We start from the raw sequence: 21,228 nt of genomic DNA, 5'->3' as shown, positions 1-21,228 counted from the left end.
AGATGGTAGATCTAGATTAGATGCAAGGAAGAAATTATTTTCTGTGAGGGTGGTGAGACACTGGAACAGGTCACCCAGAGAAGTTGTGGCTGCCCCCTCCCTGGCAGTGTTCAAGGCCAGGTTGGACAGGGCTTTGAGCAACCTGGTCTAGTGGGAGCTGTCCCTGCCCATGGCAGGGGGGTTGGAACTGGATGATCTTTAAGGTCCTTTCCAACCCAAACCATTCTATGACTCTATGATTCCTTCTACATAAGTTTTGTAGAAAGAAAGCTTGTGCTTAAGGACAAATTGCTTTAAACTAAATAAGTGTTGGAATAAAAAATGGCTGGAATTTTGCTTAACTATGTTTTTCCTTACAGAAAAGTGTAAGCTCTGACACAAAGTGGTAGCTACAGAAGACCTAGGTGTGGAATGCAGAAGGGTACCCTTCTCCATCAAACAGTCCTCATCTTTACCACCAAATTCCTACACTGTGCAAATCACATGTGAGACAGATATGTCCATCAATCATGCATTCCTCATTTTCCAAGGGCATTAAGGCGAGATCTTTGGGGCCATCAGCTGGTAGATGTTCTGAACATGCCAAGGTAACAGCTAAGTGAACCTTGCTCGTCATGAACCAAGCATCTCTGAAAAGCCCACAAGGAAGCCATTAACTTCTGATGAGTGAGGTTCAAACCCCTCAGTGAGGAGCCACGCTTTCAACACAGAGAAGGGCTGCCCTCTGCTCTCCCTCTCCATCCCATGCAAAAAGGCATGAGGCTACAAGGCAAGTCAGATAAGCGCAACAGAACCCTTCTTCCCCCTTGCCTTAGGTCAGTTTGTTGATCTGACTTCTCTCTACATGAAGTCTCTTCTCTTACATCGTGCTTACAGCAGAACCTAAATGTCTGGGCAAGGGCTGCCTTTTGCTCCCCCACTTTAACGATTTCACTAGCACCACAAAAGAGTCCTGAATTCTTGCTCGTTTCACAGTTCAGCCAAACTCAGCTGTACTGATCCTCACCACAGTTATCCTCTGCCCTTTCTCCCTGACTACCACCTCCACTTAGTCAACATCCAGCACCATCCAGCATCAACCTTCTTGCCCAGCCTCTTGTTCAGCTAGATCCTCAGTGGGGTTTTAATCATCCAGTTCAGCAGATGACCTCCATCTCAGTTTTATTTCAAAACTTCCAGTCCCCATTTCTTCTCTTCTACACAATGCCAATCCACTTCTAACAGTCCTCATTTAGATTACACCACAGTTCTGCCTTCTGATCCAAAGAACCTAGAACACTAAAACCAGAAGAGAGATGCTCTCAGATTTTGCTTCCACTTCCCAGTCTCATCCTAGCTCACTGAGAAGTCCTGTCAAGCCTCAGCTATGATAGCCTGAAAAATACTTCACAGGCCCATAGGGATGCTGAGTCTGGCAGAAGAAAAAGCTGTAAGGACTGGAACACGGTCAGCACAGAGAAAACTGCCTCAGAAGTCTGACAGACAACACCACAAAGTCCCTAGCTGACTCCAAGAACAGATTTTTTCAAAAGTTTATGAGTATAGCCCAATCGGAGACAAAAATCCCTTGTCCCAGAAAAGATCTTGAGACCATGCTCCAAACTACTCACCCCACCCCAAAGTGGTACAAACATTATGCAACACTGTAAAACATCCTTTCCCTTCCTCACACTTTGTTTTCTCTTACAGTTGGCTCATTTGGATTGAAATGTTATGAAACAGACAGCCAAGGTAGGAAATTTTAGGATCAACTGTAGAAGCCTGGCAAAAGACATGAAGGCAAAACTGGACAGTCTTACAACAGGAAGTTTCTGCAAATCTAGGAAACAATGCTACCAAATTCACCCCTCAGGGCAGCAGCAGAATCCTACAGAAGATCCCAATGCTCTGCATCAACACTACATTGTACTGTCAGATATAACTTGCGTTAAGTCACTCACAGCTTTCTTCCCTCAAGGATTAATTCAGACATCAGCAATTCAAGCTGATTTAGTGAAAACCTAAGAAATAAATACCATACATGATAGCAATAGCTCACTTTAAGCAGTAACTATGGTTAACAAATACCACATATGTTGCAGCAGTTCCCTCTATATATACACCATATTATGAAGTACTGTTTTATTTTGTTTCCCCTACCCTCAGTTGTCATGCCAGTTATCCCCAAGAAAACTCTTCTCACTGAGACTGGAACAGAAAAATAGCTCAGTTCATATAAGGAATCTGAAAGTCCATATGCCAGTGCTGCAAAACTTGAGGAAACCAAACACATAAGAAAGCTGAAAATACTCCAGGCATATGTAAGAACACAAGGATTTCATCCTACTCACATTAATTTCCTCCTTTAAGAAAAAAAAGGGGTATGAAACTAAGTTTTCTCTCTTTGTCAAGACAACATAGCTAGAATCTTTATAACATGTATTTTCCACAAGAACCAAAGCGAATATACTTTTTGCCAAAAACCAGAAACACATACTTCTATTCTTCATCAGGGTCCAGGATTTTTAAAAAAGGCTGCCTCTACTCCAAAGCAATATATACCTTCTGCAACAACCTATTTTGGATCCAGATGAACGAGATATACATAAAATTTTCGAAAGGTAACATTCAGCAAGTGACTTGAAATATTCTTTCAGGAAGATAAGAACAATTTTCTGCTTGAACAGAAACCATATCACCTTCTGAAACCACCTTTGGATGCAACACTTCCACAGCTCCTCATGCATGAAAATATGTAAATCTCTGCACATCTGGATAACACTAAATCATTAACAGAAAAGAACAAAATTGTTGTTGGCTAACTCTGTGGCTTTTTTCAAGCATGTGAAAAACTCAAGTCTGGGAATAAACTGGCAACTTCTCAAGTCCCAGAGTAAGACAGATAGAAGTATCATGAATTACTTTGCTCGTCACCCAGCACTACATCACCGTGCAGCATGCCAGTTGTGACACAGTGAAACTCTGTTTAGAAAGACACATACTTCATAAGTCCATATCTGAGAGAAGACTGCTCATTGAGGAGTTTTTCTCCCTTCCCACTCAAATTGGGAAGCTGACATCAGCTCTAAAGTTAGCCATCAGCTTCTCTGAAAGCTCAGAAAGGAAGGGGGTATATGGTGGCAGCTACAGCTGCTCGATGACAGTGATTCTGGCAGCAGTTTTCCTAATAACCAAAATACAACAGCACAGGAGGTGGGCAGCTAATTGTCATATAAAAAATAAAGTCCAAACCAGAAAAGACCCAATGGGAGAAGACATCCAAGGAAAAGGTGGAGAAAGCTAATATACTGGAGGAACACAATTTCTTGGCTGCTTACAAATACATCCTTTCATTTGTGATAAAAAGTTCAGGTTTGGGCACAACCAGGTCTGTTCTGCAAGCACAGCCAGACATTTAGAGCATGTTGGGAAATGCACTTATCCAAATGTCTTCAGACAGAGTAAGGTGTGCAGCTGCTCTTTAAAAGCCTGCTTTCAAATCACGGAATGGACAAAGCAAAGACAATATCTCTAAGCAAGTGATATCTTTCAAATCATACAGAGACCTGAAAAACATGAGGACTGTTATGATCAAGTTAGTGTATATATATTGTATCCTCTCTTATTGACTAGAAGCGTCTAGGGGTTTTATCAGAAACAAAATACTAACCAAGTTAACAGTTACATGATTCCCCCCTCCCGCCCCCATTAAAACAAAACAAAAACACCTTCACCATCCATAACTCCTTCATGCAAAATGCTGATCTTCCAAAGCCAAGGCAGCACAGCCAGCCCTGCTCCGGTGGCTGCAGGCAGCCTTTCTGTCTCCTCCCTCTAGGTGGAGGGAGAGCTTTTCTGTGCCACTGCTGCACAGCCCCGCACGCAACTGGGGAAGAGGGAGAGCATGCAGCTACTGCGTCACCAGTCTGTCAGAGAACAGGACTATAATCTTCATTAAGTATCTAATGCTGGTCCATGCTGCAGAGAAAAATCAAGATAGAAATGGAGGGTACTCTGCTAATCTTCACACCAGCTTGAAATAAAGTTCTATAAAAGAACAGCCATTATGGGACTTCTGGGTCATGGGGCTCCTGACGCTGGCAGGAGAAAAAAGAGAAACAGTGCCCCAAGCCCTGCTCCAAACAGTGCTCTGCTTTCAGATTCTGGACATGGACTTTCTTCTCCCCAGACCACTTTGCCTTCCCCCTCCTCAGCAACAATTTATCCTTTTGCTCATATCACCACACACAGAGTTTCTTCTCCCATTACAAAGATGGGACAGAAACATGACAAAAGTTTCCACGTCTATCTCAAGCTTCACTGCATTTGACATCAGTTTCAAATAATAGAAGTAGTAGTATGGAGCTGACTTACTCCTTTTCAAACTCCATTCTCAAGAGGCCTGGGCACCCAGCAAGGTCCTCTTGCAGGTGTCCAGAACAGCTGCACTCCTTGAAAGTGTTTAAGGAAGGGATGCAAAACACCTTCTCTCTATATAGTCTCATTACTTACTAAAACAGTAAGCGTTACTCACTACAAAGTTCAAAAACAAATGTTCACACCTTGCCATGAGGAATTCACAGGAAATAGTTTAGAATTGGAAGCCTAAGAAGTCAGGTACAGCTGAGGTACTGAGAATGATGACCAAATCATGGTAAAGCAACCAAGGAATCAAGTCAGAATTTAATAACCACTGATACAGAACTGATGATGCATAGTAACAATATTTACCTTCAAGCAGCTTGTCGTCTTTCACCTTTAACCATTACTTCAGAAGTATCAAGTTTATTCACAACATGCTCCAATTCCTAGACAAAGCAATTCATTTAAACCCATAAGCATGGTTTTTTGAAAAAAAACTTATTCTGTTCATGAACAGCATGCAAATTCACTCTTGCATGCTTCAACTGAAAGGGACCATCCTACCTTTATCCTCCATTCCCACTGCCACCTATATATTCCTGCCATTTCCCCAGCACTAGTAGCTGTGTGGCCAACCAAGGTCAACCACAGCTGAAGACCAACCAAAAAGACCTGAAAGAAGGTTTTCAGCTGGAGCAGATTTTAGAAGTCCTCATCTTTTCCTAGCTCTTAGTTTAATAGCAACATCCAGCATGAAACACAAATAATCTTCCATTCCCTGCCCTAGACTCTTGCATCATCTATCTCATCAGCTGAGGATTTTGATTTGGCTGGGCTTGACAGCAGCAATGCTGATAGAGCCATTGGAACAGCCTGAACCAGAAACTTTACCTTTATGACTTCTCACTCTCTAGTCCCCCTCACCTCCCCAACATTTCCACTGGATTAGTCAGCCTTTTTCCGTATAATTAATGAACTAAGTGTAACTAAATGTATTAACAAAAACAGCAATATATTCAGAGTGTTAGTTCTGCAAAGCTGGTCTCCATGCTAATTAAGCCATTCCTCCTATGAAATCTCTTAAAAGCCTAATAACAACTTTCAGCTAAATCCAGATCAAACACTTCATTACCTGAACTGTTTAAAGGTGCAACTATATACACATGCATGTTACAGTACCCGATACATCTTTGAAACTCATACTAAAGCATTATCATTTGCAAATAAATCTCACATGCATTTTTCAGATGTCAACGAACTCAGGTACAGACCGGGGAGAAAGAAGTGTATTGGTACCATACCACGTCTGCTAGCCATGTTTAAACAGCAGTCCCAAAGAGGTTATAACTGGGGTTGAACAAAGACTTGTTTGCTTTATAGATGCCAGGAGCCACACACAGAAAATTGCTCAGTTCTGAAACAAGTTACTCTTAGTTCAGCTTCTCCAGAGGTCAAGATAATTATGTCCTGGTGTATTATTGCATTAACCAGCATTAACATTGCCTGGTAGAGGCAACGCGCCAGTCCTCAGCTGCTTTAAAACAGGGCTCAGTGAGAACTGTATGAGAGAACAACAGGTTTTACAGTTCACTCCATAGAAGGTGTTTCTCCAAACTGTCTGAGGAGTAACTATAGCCACCTAAGCTGTTCCAGATTCACGTTCTGTACACAGTCACTCCTTTGTCCTCCTAACCCCACCATGTACACCAGACCCAAGGGGGAGCAACCGAAAGCAAGCCTTGCAAGGGGAATGCTGCCTTCTGTCATCTGTCTGCTAAAAGCAAGAGACATCCATATATACACCCAGCAACAGCTGAGGAAAGCCTTTACCACTGTATTCAGTTTTCTTTGCTGGTGTCTGAAACGGAAACATACAGACTTTTCTTCACAGTTTTGCTACACCTGGTATTCCCTTGAAGAGGGTAATGCTGCAGCTACACCTCCTGCACTGTCCTGCCAGCCAAGCAGCAGTGGCAGACCAGTAAAACAAGAGATCAGTATTTTTTCCAAGGAGACAACAGAAACAACAGATCAAGTGAGGCTGCCCACCTTCACAGGCAAGCCAGTTTCTCTAGCTGCTTTCCCCCCCCAACTCAAAGCTGCACTTGAATTCAAAGTAATGAACATTTTCAACATACGGATTTTTATGACCAAAAACCTCTAAAGGAAAAAGAGTCAAAAGGTCTCTCTGCAAAAATTAATCCTGGAATTAATGTGATTCATTAAAAAAACTTACCAAGTGTTGTCTTATAAGAGTTATTATAGACGAACACCTGTAAGGACCCAGCTATTAATAGTACCAATGAAACTGTCGTACAAAAACAAAGAAGTGCTACTTGTGGCACTATGATTAAGCTTGTGTCAGCAGTTTAATTTCATGATTTTAACACCCAGCTGTAAAAACGGCCTTCAGCAGAAGCAAGCATATTGCGCCTGTATCCATAGGGAGCATAGTTTCTGTTTTCACTGGGTAAAATGCAAGAGTCAACTATATTTTAATACATAATCTCCAAATAGTAAGATCCACAATTTGCAAGTTGGTTTTGGATATAATCATTGCCAAATAGGACTATACCTTAAAAGACAGTTTGGTAAATACTGCAAGACAGAAACTTGGTAGAGCACAAGAAACTGAGAAATAAGAGTGTGTGATTTTCTATTTTGGCACACATTCTTCAAGAATTAGAGGTATACCAAAGAAAATGTGTGCTAATACACAGTTCACAGCTATAGATCTTTAACTTGGCCACCATTTGCTTAAGCAGAGAACAGCATTAACAGATTTATGTTTGAAAAGGCACCATTTGAGATTCCTCAAGCAAGGAAATCTATTATTTAGGATATATAAGGAAATCTATCTAACTGAATAATAAGCAGTGAGTGATTAGCCCTGTGCATGCACAAAACTAAAAGCCCCACTCATGCTGACATGGGACCCACGTCTGTCCCAAACAAGCCTAAAAAAAAATGCAGCATTTCAATCAAACGTGTTACAGATACACTACTGAAGACGTCCTCCAATAAAAGAGCATCTTCTTTTAAGTAAAAGGCAGAGTTAAACCACAAACAGGATGTAATCAGAGTCCAAAAGAACTTCTTCCCAGTGTGTTTTGACACATCAGGCATACTGCAGGGGTTCTGGATTTTATTCTGTTTAGCTATTGAGCTATTGAGTTTGATTACAGCAAACATTACAGACTAGCTTAGAAGGCTAACACTGTTGACTGCCTCAGTGTGGAAAAGCTGCAATGTCTCTTAGTTGTAATATTTAGTAAGAATTTAATTAAACGTAGAATTTTAATAATCTGATTCCCCCCCACATGAATCTATAATCAGAGCTATGTTTCTTCCACATACATAATGCCAAAGGCGGTAGAGTCCCACTGGAAAGATAGAAACAAGAGTAGTTTTTCCTTCTGGGCTTGCCTACATCTTTTGCCCTTATCTCATATTAAAAGGAAGCCTCCTCATTAAGATAATCAGAGGAACATGTGGAACTAGAAAAACTTAGAGGAAACACACCTGAAAAACTCTGTAGGTTTATAAAACCTCCCCTCCTCCATCTTTTCCTCAGTCCCAAACATGCCAGAGGAAAAGTTGAACACACAAACAAAATGTCCAACTAAAGGGAAAAGCCACTGTCTGAACTGTTAAGAGTAATCTTTTAAGCCTTATTGAGAGGTGGTTGGGGTTGTTTTTTTTGATAAAGAGATTTGAGTTGATAACTAGCCAGTGTCAATCCCATAATTTCAAATTATTTCTTAGTGAAAGCAGTTAAAATAATCACCAAAACCACCCCCACTGAGTCAAGAACTGGTCAGGATCAAATTGGTGACATTATTGCACTCATCCCATTGAATCTCTCACAAGATTTCAGACCTTCATTAGGAACCTGAGCTTGTACTTCCTTCAAAAGAATCCCTCTGCTTTTTGGCCACCCTTTCCCTTTTCCTACCATCCAGGGCTATAAACTGTCCCCATCCTGTCCTTCACCACACACAGGCCATACAGTAGGTGCCAACATTTGTAAGTATAGGGAGGTTTTACAAGGAGAACACAGACAGCTGTTAGCTTACACCGAAATGCCACAGTGTCAGTGAACTAATAGACAAAAACACCTGAACTCTCCAGAGAGTTTTGGAAACAAAACCATTACACTTTTGGCTGGAAGTATGGTTTAACATCAAAGTCACAGTACACATGTGATAGAGAGCAACATAAGACACATTACTGAGGCCAAGCAAGGTGGAAATCAAACATGTCAGTCCCTCAAACAGAGAGACCAGAGGGTCAGGGACGGAGAGAACAGAAGTGACAACGTAGCTGCAGTGGTGTGCAGAGGGTGCTCAGGAGGCAGGTAGTGACTTGGGAGCACTGTTTGTCTTCAGATCAACTCCAAAGCAGCAGTCTCACAGGAGCAGCACCTGTAAAACCACCCAGTCCCCATTTCTTTCATTGCATATACACACATTTACTGCACAATATGCTCTTCTTACTAGATGACATAACAGAAGTAATCGAATTGTTCATCTTTGCTTATCCTATAGAGTGCTTCAGATAAAATAAATGCTTCCTCATTGCACGATGAAGTGCTACTCGGGACAACACAAGCATAAGCCACATCAGGCAGCCACCCTAAGCATCTTTCAGTCAGCAGAGCAGATATGCATACAGCCAATACAACTCGCAGCAACAGTCATCTTATCCCAAGGTAGGCACCTGCATTTGCTCAAACCAGCCTGGGCTCTCAATCAGCTAGAGGGTTCTCACTCAACGCAACAGCTGCCTAGACAACTCGCTTTGGTGGAGAAACAGTTAAGCAAGAAGGTTCCTGCACAAGATGACAGAATCCATCACTAGTAACACAGGCTCATACAAACAAAATGAAATGGCTTCAATTAAGGTTCACCACCACGTTCTGAAGTCACACCAAGTAATTCCGAGAGAAACTCAAACTACTCAACCAGTGTCAAGACTAAGCTGTATGTCCACCACTGCAAGCACTAATTACAACATCAACTGAAGGGGAAGTTGTATATTTTAAATGCACATGCACACTCGCATTTCCTGCTTTACAGCCCTTCATGTTAACTAAAAATAATTTCAACCATCCTTTTACAGTTCATTCAATTTATCAAATCAAAACCACAGCATTATTGCTTAGGAAATTTTAGTAGTCTTAAAGTTCTGTTTGTTTTCAATTTGTCAAGTCTGTGTTACACTTCCCTTTAACTGATCAAGACAACAGATAGATGTGGGATCCTGGGACATATGTAAAAGGAATTAGCAGTCAGTATTTCCCCATCTGAGTTACCTTCCAATTTTAAGAAATTCCAATCTCTCATACTGTTTAAAAAAGAAAAGCAGCAAAGTAATGATTTGAAATTCTACCTTCACTTCACAAATCAAAAATTGCAGCATAATAATGCATTTCCACAAAGGTGTTTTTTATAACACAACTAAATAGTGACCCATCATAACTACAAAAGTATGAAAGTACAAAGATATTACCAACAGAAATGCAGCAAGTGTCATTTTGGAGAAACAGTTAGCATTAAGACACCTGTTCCATTCTTGAATAACAAAGAACTCTCAAATTAGTGAAAAATCCTCTTATTTTAAAATTCAGAAAACGGACTGAAACAGTTTCACTATATATTCAACTATAAAGGGCTGCAATAAGAACATAGGAACATTTAATGCGTATCACATGGCCTTCAGAATTTTAAGAAATCAAATACCTGAAGCAAAACCACAGTTACAAGTTTTCAGTCTCAGATCAGCTGCGAGTATGACTGTTTCCCTAAAATGGGCTGGCTAGTGAATAACTGGAGTTTAACTCTTAGTCTTTAGTACTTCTTTGCCTTCACATCTTCAAGAATAACTCTGCAATTTTGTTTCACCTTCAAAAATAAAATTAGGTATGCTACTGAGCCTGAAGACCTACAACCACAGACCTCCTGTGGCTGTTTAAAGGCCAGCCAGATTCTGAAATGCCCTCCCACATCATTGCAAACATTGAAGGAGAAAACCCAACAACTTATAAGCAAAGAGGCTGTGAAGTTCTGCTGGTACAGCCCAGGCTTGGGCTTCAGCAGAGCCACACTTGACCAGTAATGGCCAAATCAGCAGCAAAGAAGCTTCTGAGCTGTGTTGTCTTAAGCATTCCCATAGAACACAGATACCTCACAAATCCACCTAGAAGATGGAAGAATATAATATTTTGCATGCAGGTCTAAAGAGCTCTGTATCCCTTTACCACTGTACATCTTGCAGGACTTTAATACTATTTTGAGGCAAACAGCATGCTAAATTTTGGCAGGAATACATTGACAGACTACTACTGTGTAATCATGGGAAAATTTACACTGACATCAAAACCACAATTATTTAGTTGTATGAAATCCAGCAATGTCAGCATTTCAAAAACAAACTTGCTCCACAGCAATGTTTATGCTTTGAGAGCAATGTCAGTGCTAAAGAAGGCACCAGCCCGCTGCCAGAGATAGGACGGCTGTTCCTCATCTTTCTAAAAGAGAAATAGCAATCAAGAGGAAGCTACGGGTCACCACCAGTATCACTGATGAAGCCAGCCATTGCTAACGCACCTAGAGAGATCCTGCATGCATGAAACAAAACAACCACACCCCGTGACAGCATGCCTGCAATTTGACAAGTAGCAGCCTAAACAGTCAGATGTTGTTTCCCAGTTCCAGGATAGCACCAACAGAAGCATATAGGCAGGGACTACAGTAGCAGTCAGAAGGGACTGCAGCATACCACACTAGAAGCATAAAAATCAGAAACAAGGTATGTATACGAGCAGCCAGGAGTACTCCTTGCCTGACTTTGTTTTATTTCCTTCTAAATATATATACCATTCTACACACCTTGGGAAAGGGTTATTTCCATTCATAAAATCGTAAGTACATTCAAGCTACTTCTGGCATGGGTTCAGACATTATAGGACACAAATAAGAGAATTGTCTACTCAGTTGCTATGTGTTTTCTGATTTTGGGGAGGGGCAGAAAGGGTTGGGTGGTTTAAGACTTCCATTGCAGTAAGGGGACATGCTACCTCAAAGCGTCTGCGAGTACACAAGAACACTTACAGTAGACCTGACAGCATATCTATTACCACATGCTTCAGCACTATCCTGGGAGGTGGTGTTTTAGAGAGATTTGTATGTGATATATATAACACATTCAAAGAACATAATCTCCTCAGGAACTTGGAAGAGAAAAAAAGCCAAGAGGCACATATTTATTAGCTATGCAGGTGTCAGATATGCAGCAGTGACAAGGTATCTTCTCATTACAGCAAAAGCACCCAACTAGACATTCAACATGGCAAATTTTTCTCTTTTACATCAGATTTCATCACAGCCTGTAGGAATTCTCCTTCGAAAATTTCCAAGCAGCAATAAACAGGTCAAATGACAGCTAAAGCAAAGCCCTGCAAAAACCCTTCATAAAATTTGACAGTATCTTACTATATTTAATAGTTAGATTTTTCCAGAGCAAGCATATTGTCTTCCTGTTATTTCAAAGGTGTTCAAGCACATCAAATGCAACACAAGCTAGTTTATCTACTTGGAGACTCTGCAAAAAGCCAAGATCTGTGGCATCCTATACCCAAGGCAAGTACATTTGTGGCTGACATACCTGTTGGATCACTGTACATAGCTCAGCATCACTCCAAAGACGGTGTGATATTGTCAACTTCTAACTGACCAATTTAACTGTATGATGCAAGCTGTACCATTATTCAGTGGAGTTGTTTTAGGGTACAGTATCAAATGCTCTTCAATGGTACTTATCACTGAACTAACTGCAACCAGATCGTAAAGTCAATGGACATGTGCTTAGACTTAATTTGCTTACTGTCAGATGGCATTTGAATTACAAAGCAAAATTCATGTTTCCCATTTAAAAAGAGAGACTTCAACAAGAAATACTCCTGAAGGAAGCCTGCATTAGGTATACTACTTTGCGTGTATTCATGAATAAATGAAAAGAAAAATTGTTACAACATTTACATAGCATATAAGGAAGTTCAGTTGCTTAATGACACATGTAAAAAGCACAGGTGACAACAGCTAAGCTAGCTTACATCAACTTGTTTGGCAGGCTTTACAAAAGCTTCATTATGGATTTATATTGTGAAGTCTGTGCACACCCTAGAAATGGAAAAAGCTAAAGGAACTTTCCAGCTCTCTCCAGTTAGAGAAGACTGGAGAGAATCCCATTCTTTCACCTCACCTCCTATAGCTTTGCTTAATTGAAAATTTTGGATGTAACTGCATCCCCCAGTTCATATACATATGATCCAAAGGAATTCCTTAGCTGAGGTCCTGAAAAATCAGTAAATTCACATGAAAGAAGCAGAAGGTGACAAAAATACTAAGAAAAAACCCTTTTATTTTGCTCATTTGGCTAAAAAGCAACCAAAGTAGCAAGAAGAGATTTAGAACAAGAGACAGCACACACCTGTGAAAGGAAATTAGACATGTACCATGCTGCTGACCTGCTCTTGTGTCATTGTTCACCTAGTGCTTCAAGAAAACCATGCTTTCCAAAATAAGCCCAAGTGGTGCTGCAACAATGTAGGAGAATCAGAGCTGACAAGTCTCCAAGAACATATACTTAACCAATACTCTATTTGAGACCCAAAAGTCTGAAGCAGCTGAAATAAAGTTGCTACAAATTGTCAATAGAAAGTACTTCCTGCCTCCCAGAGTAAAATTGGTGGGTAAGTGCAAAGAAACTCAGTACTCCTCAGAGAAATACGGCATGGTGAACAGGAAGCACCACTAGGATGAATACCAGTATCACAACCGCACTGAAAAACCTTTTATTCAGCTTCCTTGGATTACAGGTATCAGTGGTAACCTTTGATGTGTTCTTCACACAGGCCAACAGCAGGCTTAAATACTCCATTTTCCTTGTCCTTCTGCATAGCTATCTATTTTCTAAGAAACTGACTCCCTTGTGCAGAAAGCTCAACAGCCAAAAGGATCTGAAAGACAATCAGAGGAGAAAAAAAGACCAAAAATGAGTGGGAGTGGATGAAGTCACAGGAAAAAAGGTTTTCACAGGAGTTCTCTTCAGTTTGGATTGGCTCTAGGTAGAGAAGAGGATGCTTCAACTCTTTAAAAAAACAACTTAGGAAATAAGAAAAAAAACAGGTTCAGTCTACACTGACAGTCCCCAATCTTCATTAAATTAAAAAAACCCCAGAAACCAAAAGAAATCCAAGACTAAGCAAGTAGCCTGCTGCTGGCAATGGGATATTCTGCTCTCCTTGTCAGTTTGGGCAGCAGTGGCAATAGCCCCCTATGACTATCCGCAGCATCAGAAACTTTCATGAGAGATACTGCTTGGAGGAAATCAGGTTCCCAAACCAAAATTGGGTACCATGCTTCTGTTTCATATCTTAGCACTGTTAACATGAACTTTATAATTTTACTTTTCCCAGAACATTTTCAGTATTTTATCTACTTTCACACATCACAGTATACAGTACCTTATATTCACTTGCTGTTCACAATGTTTTTCGATCCACATCCTGTACATACCCTGTTTAAACACAAGGAATCAGATTGCCTGCAATGGTCATTGAGTTAATACCTGCTAGCTGAGCCAGGCTACCAGAACTTTCCTCTCCAGTAAGCAACTAGAGAATAGACTTCACTGGCAGTCACAAACACTGAGCAAAGCTGTGCAAAGATGGAAAGAAAAAAGGGAAGTTAACACATCAAGACACACATGAACTAATCCTGTATCAGCCATATGTTTTACCATTAATATCTTCTAGCTCACTTATGTTCAAACACCACCAGCAACTGCACTATTCTGAAAGGCAATGGAATACAACTGGGCTCATGCAGGCAAGCACAGAGAGCAGCCAGTGTCCTGGACTCCCAGTTCTTGGAGAAGACAAAAGCTCCGCCATTCTGCACATGTTGTTGTGGAGTATGGAACACAGATGAAAGACTAAAGCATTGGACCACATACTTATAGATTCCTTTGTTAAGAGGTCAATGCATTAGTCTATTTCAGCTATCTCGTAACCCTCCTCCCTTCAAAGGAGGAGCCAAGACAATCAAAATTCAGGCATCTTTCTAAAAACAAGACCTTTTTCAGCTAATATTCTAGTCTTCCATTTCAGTATTTGTTATACTACTTTTCCTTAAAATGTTTTTTCAGGAGTTTTGGATGAAACTCAATACCAACACTTCTTATTTATATCTTGTAAAAGGAAAGACCTGGATTTATATTTTAGGCAAGCTTGGGTTTCATGCCACAGCCACTATTCATTTGCTGCAGAGTTTTCAACAAGCCACTTTATGTCATATTGTCATAAATTGCAGGTGTTCCACTTCTGATACTGTGGAGGATTCAGAATCATACAAGTTTATGCTGGAAGAGACCTCTGTAGATCACCCAGTCCAAAATCCCTGTTCAAGCCAGGGTCAACTAGAGCAGGTTGCTCAGGGTTGTCCAGTTTGATCCTGAATACCTCCAGGGACAGACACTCCACAACTTCTCTGGACAGTGTGCTCCAGTGCTTGACCACCCTCATCATTTAAAACAGAACCACCCAAAAAACCCCAAACAACACACACTCTCTCAAGCTTAAATGAATTTCAGTTTGTGCCCAAATTAGCATTCCTGCATCTCTGCATCCTCAAACTAAGATAAGGATGTTCAACACACCTGAAATTCTCACTCAAGACAACTCTTGGCTACTCAGAGACAGCAACTGAAATAAAGTACCCGGTTTCAATCACAACAATATTTGTTTAAAAAGGCAGCAATACTAGTATTTAGCTTTAGCCAGTTTCAGAAAAAAACTATCCTCCTATTTCTATGCAGAAAAGCAATCCTTTGGATTTTATCATTCACCTGGCAAACCAATGTCCTCTCTCTGGTACAACAAGCTATAATGTTTCTCTACATTTTTCTTCCAAGTATATACACACTCCCCAGTGACAAAGATTCCCACCTCACCACTTGATCATAATACTTAAACAACTTTTTAAAAAGTGTTTTTTAACTGTTTCCTTTACAACTCTTCTCCAAGAAACAAAGTTTTTAGCCAGTCAGAGTTTTAGAGTCACACTCCATACGAGCTATTCATTACTTCTTTTTAATACCAAGCAATGAGTCATGTTCTCTTATTACTGGTAGTTCGCTCCACAGAGTCTGTCTTGCTTGGTTTCATTCTCAATAGCCAGATTTTAAAAAAAACAACTTAACCCCAACTCACAACAGCAAATCTTGCTTTCTCAGTATCTTTTTCCTCCTTGATGCAGTTAGCCTTTCTCAAACTATGAACTGTAACACTTGCATAAAACTTGCAGTACACAGGTATAGGGGTTTGGTGTGTTACAGGAACAGCAAAGGCTGTAAGCAACTGAACTTTTGATACAAGACAGAAGCAGACCCCATATTCTACCTACATCAACCAATTAAAGAGAATGTTCTTGCATTTCTGCATGCACACTCATCAGTTGTATTTACACTATCTTAGTGTTTGGTTGAAACTTCTGAGGCTGCTACCTTAAGTTTTGCCAGTTGGCAGTTGAATTTGATAGAATTACAGGCAAGGGAGCAGAAGCTGGTGCTAGTACTGCTGCTGTAAGAGCTCTCACAAAGGCAGAAACACAACTGCTTTCTTCATCTACAATTTGCAATAGCCTCTGGCCATGTACTGACACTCAAGTTCTAGTGCACTGCTTCATTCAAAATTGAGCTTTATAAGTACCTGTTGAATGATCTTGGTCTACAAACTCTTACCTTACTGTCTCTCCAAGCAAAGCAGGACAGCACCAGACACAAAACAGACATTACTGACTGCTCATAATCCAATGACTGAGGGGGAAAATTAGAAACATCAACATAAAATCTTGTAGTTATACTCAGCCAGAGTATTTCTTGGTATCTCTCCAAGAAGTCAAATATCTAAATACTCTTACAAGCATCAGCATACAGAAAGACAATCAGACCAATTGCAGTGCAATCAGACTTTCCAGAAAGATATTTAAATCCAACTTTAACAGACATTTAGTCACAGTGCCTAGAAAACAATGCTGTTAAGAAGTACTGCTTTAGTAACTTCCCCAAATAAGAGACAAGACATATGTGCATACCTAAAATTAGATTTGTTAGTGATACTAGTATTTAATTCAAAACTCCCATTTTTACAGAGTAATTCAAGGTATCAAACTTTGAAAAGTCCAGCACATCTATTTTGCATTGTGATACTTCAATAAGTCACATTGTAGTTTTGCAAAAAAAATATTTTCACTTTCACACACACAACAGGCCTGTTTCATTTGAAATACTTTTCCTTAAATGAAGAAAAAAAGCGCAATGCATTACAAGTAGCCTACCAGCAGACCAGTACCTACGTGACACTTCAGAAATGTTTTATCCATCCAACCACAGCAATTGCCTCGCCCTGGAAGTCATTTTAGCAAAACAGTGAAGCGTGGTTCATCCCACTGCTGTGGTGTGAGAAAGAAGATAAGGGAAATCTCAATACTGCAAAAGGAGTATACAACACCACAGGCTACGTGCTTACAGTCTCTTATCAGTAATGCAAGTGGTAGAATGATACTGATTTCACTCTAACTCCATGGCTAAATGCAGAATTTGTAGAGGTTCATTTTATCTGCTTTGATTTCAGAGACTAAGGTCCAGCCCTTGCAGCCAGAATGCCGTTTGAGTCCTGACCATACAATTACAGAATTTGTTTTCCTTTGCGGCTTCACCATGCATATTGCAAACTCCTGTTATTTGGCCAAAGGTCACAGAATCACCTTCTTATCAGTAACACATTCAACCTCGCAGAAACCTGTCCTTTTAACATCTTGCCATCTAGAAAAGCAGCAAGTCACATCAACTGGTGCAATAAGCTGGCGCACAGCATAAGCCTCTAGTCACTCACTAGGTACAGAAGAACTTGTGCAGACAGCCCATCCTCTTCTGGCATCCCGTAAAGTCTTATGGATCCCATTACCAATGCACAAATCAGAAGTTACAGCTGTGCCATATCTCCGTGGTATACTTCAGTTAAAAGCTGCACTGTCGGTCAATTGTGCCATTGTTAGTAGCCCTACCTGAGCTCAACTCTTTCTCTATCATAGCAGAAACAAAATCCCATCTTTTGTCAGTGGAAAAGATGGACAATCCAGATGTTCACAGCTATACAGAAGTTCTGAAAAATAAAATGAGTTGTCTGATTTCAACACTATGATTAAGCACACTTGCTGTGGCATCATCTCAACTCAGGAAGGGTTGCTACAGTCCAAGCAGCACCTTGCTTGGCCCAAGAGCACTCTAAAGATGAAAGCACAACTCTACATTTGCCTAAAATTGTCACAGCCCAGTTAGCTCAATACTTATCTCCCACCTACTCTTGTTGCTGGAATCAGGCACTAAGGGGCCTTAGTTCAGCAAATCTCAGAGTACACTGGCAACATGCAAAAAAAAGGCAGATTCCTTATACAGTGCAACTGTGCCAACTTGTTTTTAAGAGAAATTTGCTGTAGCAGGAGGTGCCCAGTTTAAATAAGGGGAGTTTACCATCTGATCCTGTTCTATGCCCTTCTCAGTCTGAAGGGATCCAACCCTTTATCTCCCACCTTGAAAGAGCACCAGTTCCAAGGAAGAATGTCAAACAGTCCAAATCTTTAGCCCAGTAATTGAAGTCACTACCTGGGAAAAACAAGGCCTGAGCTCTAGCTTCCACTTCAGCAGATTTGTATATTTTACATATTGTAATTAAGTTTAAAAGCAGATGGCACTAGGACTTTCTCCTGGGAGGTGGAACATGCAAGTCTGCCTATTCTCAGGTAAGAAACAGAATCCAGGTCTCCCATTTCTGGGTGAGGCCTCTCCAAAACAAAAGCTATTACATAAAAATAAAGAAAGTGAGTGAAAGAGGGGCAAGGAACAAGTACTATGGTGACTTTCTTCAAAGTTCATCTAAGACAAGAGGGATGAGGATCCCTAACGGCAGATCTCAAAATGATGGAGGACTACAGGACCCCAAAAGAAGCCACCCTCAACATAAAACTTCGATTCTAAGCCAAGAGTTGGTACAGTCTTGTCACTAAGGCACCTAACCTCATGGGCTAACTTTCAGGTATCCCAGGCCTTTACTAGCTCTGGTTCTCCACACATTCCAACACTAAATGATATGCCTGGCAAAGGTTAAATTGAGATGGAACAACTGCTTTGAAGATAGAGAAAAATAACATTGAAAACACAGTACTGAAAAAATCATGGCATTGCAGCTACAGGCCTCTAACTTACTATCTTTGATGAAGAGAAACGCACTTCTGTCAACAAACTGGAAGACTGTTCACACAGCACCAAAGTAGTCCTTGGGAAAGCTCTGACTGTGCTCTTGCTAAAAATAAACATCAAGCAAAAATGTTAATATACACATATTATTAGTTTTTCCTCTTCTCAGACATAGTTATATCTCCTTGTCAGACAGCCGCTTGGAGGGGTTTCCTCAGCCCACTATTGGCAGACAGCTGGTAACCCACAGGAAGAGTGCGTACCAAAAAGTGTGGTAAGAACACACAAGAACAGACATAATGAGGTAAAACACAAACAGCAGGTGAACATTCAAAGCATAGTGCAGGTTCCCTTGGATAACGGATGAAAGCTGCTATTGTCTCTGGATTTACTCCCTCACAAAAGGTCAGGTGGCTCTTCTGTAAAAAAAGAGCACTGAATAGCATTGTCTCAGAGCAAAATACCAACGTGTTTGTTTTGACATGTACTTTTCCATAATGCTCATGACCTTTAAACAATCCACACCAGCACCTCACAGGTGGATCCACAAGCATATATCAGGACAAGTCACCATCGAAGGGGAAGTTCTTCCACGTATGAAGGTATCACTGATTAAATGCAAGCCATAAAGGAAAAAAGCTGTTCCAGTGGGATTCCAAGATGAGCATTAATGCTCCCTATAAAGCATTACCTACTTAATAGATTAGACCAAACACAGAAGATACACCTTCTGAGCAGAAGTCATTCAGCACAGTTCCAAGAGATAAGTAAGAGGTAAGATGTACAAGCAGAGCAGTTTTTTCCAGGCAGTGGGCAACACCTACATTGCAAATGAAGTGTTCCTCAAATATGGCTAAGCATGTCCAGGACAGCTTTTGTTTAGCACCCACTTGCCAGCAAAGACACAACAACACAGACCTCTGTGTGGACAAACAATCCAACCAAATATCCAAGATGCCTGTTGGGAGCGTAGCAGCAAAAGCTACAAACTGTACACATCGACACTCCTACTCACCACCAACACATCTTTTTTCACAGTGCGGAAGATGGTCCAAGGGAAACTGACTTTCCTTCCATGCCACCTTTCTCCTGCACCTTTTGCTCAAAGCACCAGGACTCCGAGAGCATCATTATCCCTATGAGTAATACAGCCAAAAAAAATTGGAGACTGCAATGAACGCATGCAAATACAAAACAAGTGGCCTGGGGAGATGCTTTTGTCATCCTTTCAGGTCTGGGTATAAAGCAGGTACTAACTGTAAATGCACAGCTGCCCAGTATGTCAGAGATGGGTGACAAAGAGCCCCTCTGAGTGACAAGCCTGCTCGCAGCTGCACTGGTACCACTGCGCTGCTACCTCCACCACTTCAGACCATCAGGATGAAGAGTCCCAACACCGGCGCCTTGTACTGTCTTTTCTAGGTGTGGCTCCTTTCTCACTGATGCTCACTTCACACTTCATCACAGTACAGGTCTAGCTGATGTCTTAGGAATTCCTGGTAAAGGTTACTTATTATAAGACAGTCCGAAGCCGAGATACGGAAGTGATGCACCCCCCGCATACGCACCTCGTGAAAACCACTTCAAGCCCCCAGGCAAACCAGTCCCAGCACGCGTGGGTGAGGCCGGAGAAGCCCGTTAAGCCCGGGGCGCTCTGTCTGTCCCTGAAGCAGCTGGGGGCTGTCAGAGGGCGCGTCTGCACGCCGCAGAGCTGGCGGCACCAACGGTGAGGGGAAGCGGGCACCGGGCACGGTCGCCCCGCTACACGGTACTTTAAGGGCTGGGAACGCACCCGCGGGGATGTGCCCCGGGGGCCCGGCTGGGAGGGAGGGTGGCCGGCCGCTTGCCCGCGCCCGGCAGCCCCACGCCAAGCCCTCCGCCGCCACCGCTCCCACGCGCGGCCTCAAGTCACGGCTGCCCACGGGCGCCTCACGGCGGGCCTCCCCCTCCCTCCGCTGCCGGGAAAGCCCGGGAACGAGGGGAGCCCCCCCACCGTTACCTGCCCGGTGATGCCGGTGATGAGAGCCACCTTCCTGCCGTTCATCTCTTCGCCGTCGTCTCCCGGTGCCGTGGCGCAGGCACACGCCTCCACCGCCGGCTGCGCCATCCTCGGGGCGGCGGCGGGCGCGGCCCAGGTGCGGAGATAGCCCGGGGTGGGGGCGCGGCCGCCGGGGGCAGGCTCACGGCGCTGGGGGCGGGCACGCAGGGGAGGACGCCTGCCACCCCGAGCGTGGCTCGCACATGGGCTGCCGCCACCCGGGGGCTACCGCCGCCACTGCGGCCGCCGCGGCATTTCCGCGCTCGCTGCCCGCCGCGCCCGCCCCGCCCCGCCCCGCGACGGCCGCAGGTGCAGCCCCCCCCAAGCCCCCCCCAGCCGCTGCCGCCGCCGGCCCAGCCCCCGCGCAGGCGCGCGCCCGACGGGCGGCCCGGGCTCGCGCTCCGCTTAAGCCACGCCCCCACCGTCCACAGCCTCGCTCCGCCCCCCTCCGCCCTGCAGCCAATCAGGAACCCCGGCGCTTCCTCACAGGAGACGCGGCTCGCCGCCCGGCAGCGCCGGCGCGCCGGGGCCGA

General features: G+C 42.6%; 1 protein-coding gene and 1 long non-coding RNA gene across 4 annotated transcripts in view; both read right to left on the bottom strand.

Annotated features, from left to right (window-relative positions):
- The window catches only part of GMDS (GDP-mannose 4,6-dehydratase), a 424,244-nt gene extending 403,242 nt beyond the window's left edge, over positions 1-21,002 (bottom strand). The window contains exon 1 of one of the 3 annotated variants that reach the window (XM_074827095.1): positions 20,657-21,002. In XM_074827095.1, coding sequence (XP_074683196.1) covers positions 20,657-20,764 — 108 coding nt within the window. In that variant the 5' untranslated portion in view covers positions 20,765-21,002. The remainder of the gene's footprint in view (positions 1-20,656) is intronic. The other 2 variants (XM_074827104.1, XM_074827112.1) reach the window with 2 other exon arrangements.
- LOC141933497 (uncharacterized) lies at positions 13,175-16,208 on the bottom strand. Its single transcript, XR_012626099.1, has 3 exons — positions 16,144-16,208; positions 13,868-13,920; positions 13,175-13,360 (listed from the first exon to the last, which is right to left on the bottom strand). It is a non-coding gene; the product is annotated as an uncharacterized LOC141933497 (long non-coding RNA).
- Positions 21,003-21,228: the final 226 nt, after the last annotated feature.

This window comes from Strix aluco, chromosome 1 (genome assembly GCF_031877795.1).
Source record: "Strix aluco isolate bStrAlu1 chromosome 1, bStrAlu1.hap1, whole genome shotgun sequence".
NCBI classification, from domain to species: domain Eukaryota; kingdom Metazoa; phylum Chordata; class Aves; order Strigiformes; family Strigidae; genus Strix; species Strix aluco.
Note: the sequence above shows the minus strand (reverse complement) of the source record. Positions and strands in the feature narration are given on the sequence as shown.